This window comes from Triticum aestivum, chromosome 2A, assembly GCF_018294505.1.
Source record: "Triticum aestivum cultivar Chinese Spring chromosome 2A, IWGSC CS RefSeq v2.1, whole genome shotgun sequence".
Classification (NCBI taxonomy): Eukaryota; Viridiplantae; Streptophyta; class Magnoliopsida; order Poales; family Poaceae; genus Triticum; species Triticum aestivum.
In genome coordinates, this window is record NC_057797.1 from 535012579 (window position 1) to 535013922 (window position 1344).

The 1344-nt window shown below is 63.5% G+C and overlaps 1 protein-coding gene across 1 annotated transcript; it reads left to right on the forward strand.

The window, feature by feature from the left end:
* The first annotated feature begins 457 nt into the window (after positions 1–457).
* LOC123185506 (uncharacterized) lies at positions 458–1087 on the forward strand. The gene has a single exon (XM_044597380.1). It carries the CDS (start codon positions 458–460, stop codon positions 1067–1069), a length of 612 nt encoding a protein of 203 aa, XP_044453315.1. The 3' UTR covers positions 1070–1087.
* Positions 1088–1344: the final 257 nt, after the last annotated feature.

A 1344-nucleotide genomic window follows, 5' to 3' on the forward strand; every position in this document is an offset into this window, starting at 1 on the left:
GGCCGTTGACCAGCTTCTCCTGTCCCCATCTGTCCTCACGTGCGTGCGCCCTTCGCCTGTCGATGTGGTGCCCGTCTACCGCCGGCTCGCACCCCGTCCCCTTGGCCCGTCGTCGCCGGACTACGCCGGCCACGCTCGCCGAAGAAAGGGTCCCACTAATACGTGTTGCGAACGGACGACTCGGGTGCGGCCGCTCGCGAGCGCTGGATCGCGCGCGCGCGTCGCCCAGCGTATGGGTTCTGACATAGTATCTCGTTCGGTCGCGAGTCCGGGTCCGGCTCTCGCTCGAAGGGGCCAAAGCTCAACCTATATAAGTAGCGCGGCATTCCCCGTGCACCATACTACGCCCCCCTCCAGTCTACCTCCAACCATTGGATCATCGGAATCCCGTTCGCGAGAAGATTGGCGACACCGCGCACCGAGCATGGCAACTGACCAGCACCGCCGCGCACCGAGCATGGTAGCCGACCAGCAGCGCCGCGTGAAGCTGATAGTTAGCTACGGCGGGAGGATCGAGCGCGCCGAGAGTCGCCCGCCGAGGTACGTCGGCGGCGAGCACCTGCTCCTCAACGTCCTTTCGTCCGTCTCGACGAGGGGCTTCCGCGACCAGCTGGCGGCGCGCGCGGGCTTCTCCAACTTCTCCGTCAAGTACTGCTACTCCGGCGAGGGGCTGGACTCGCTCTGCGACGTGGACACGGACGAGGACCTGCGCGACATGCTGGACATCTTGCTCTACCGGGACCTTCAGGCCCGGCTGTTCAACGACAAGAACACGCGCCGGTTCCGAGTCTACCTGTTCCGTGACGCCGCCGCCGCCCCGTCGCTGACCTCCCAGGCCCTCGGGAAACCAGCTCCCATGCGGCGTAGCGCGACGTCGCCAGCTCTGTTGCCGGCGAAGCCGGCCGACGTCGACGGGCGGCCCTCCCAGGGCCTGGCCGCTCCCGCTCCCTCTCTCGTGCCGCGGATCACGACGTCGCCGAATCCGTTGTGCAAGACGTCGACGGCTCGCCCCCGCTCTCGCATGGCGGATAGCGTCGTCGCCTTTGTTGACGGCAGACTCGACAGATGACACGACTTCTTTGATCACCACCACGTCGACATCAGCAGCCAGAGCTACCCAACATACACCACCCCACACGGCGGCGTTCCGACCAGCAGAGCAGCGTAATCCGGTGTATCAGGCGGCTCCAGTATTCGTAGTGCCAGTAATGCCGCAGGTCATAATCCACCGGCCGATGATCATCCTCGTACCCGTGTACAATTCAAAGGTGGCTATGGGCTGAGAATTTTTGGAGTCACAATCGAATATGAAAATACTTAGTCAAGTGAGAATTAGCAATCCAT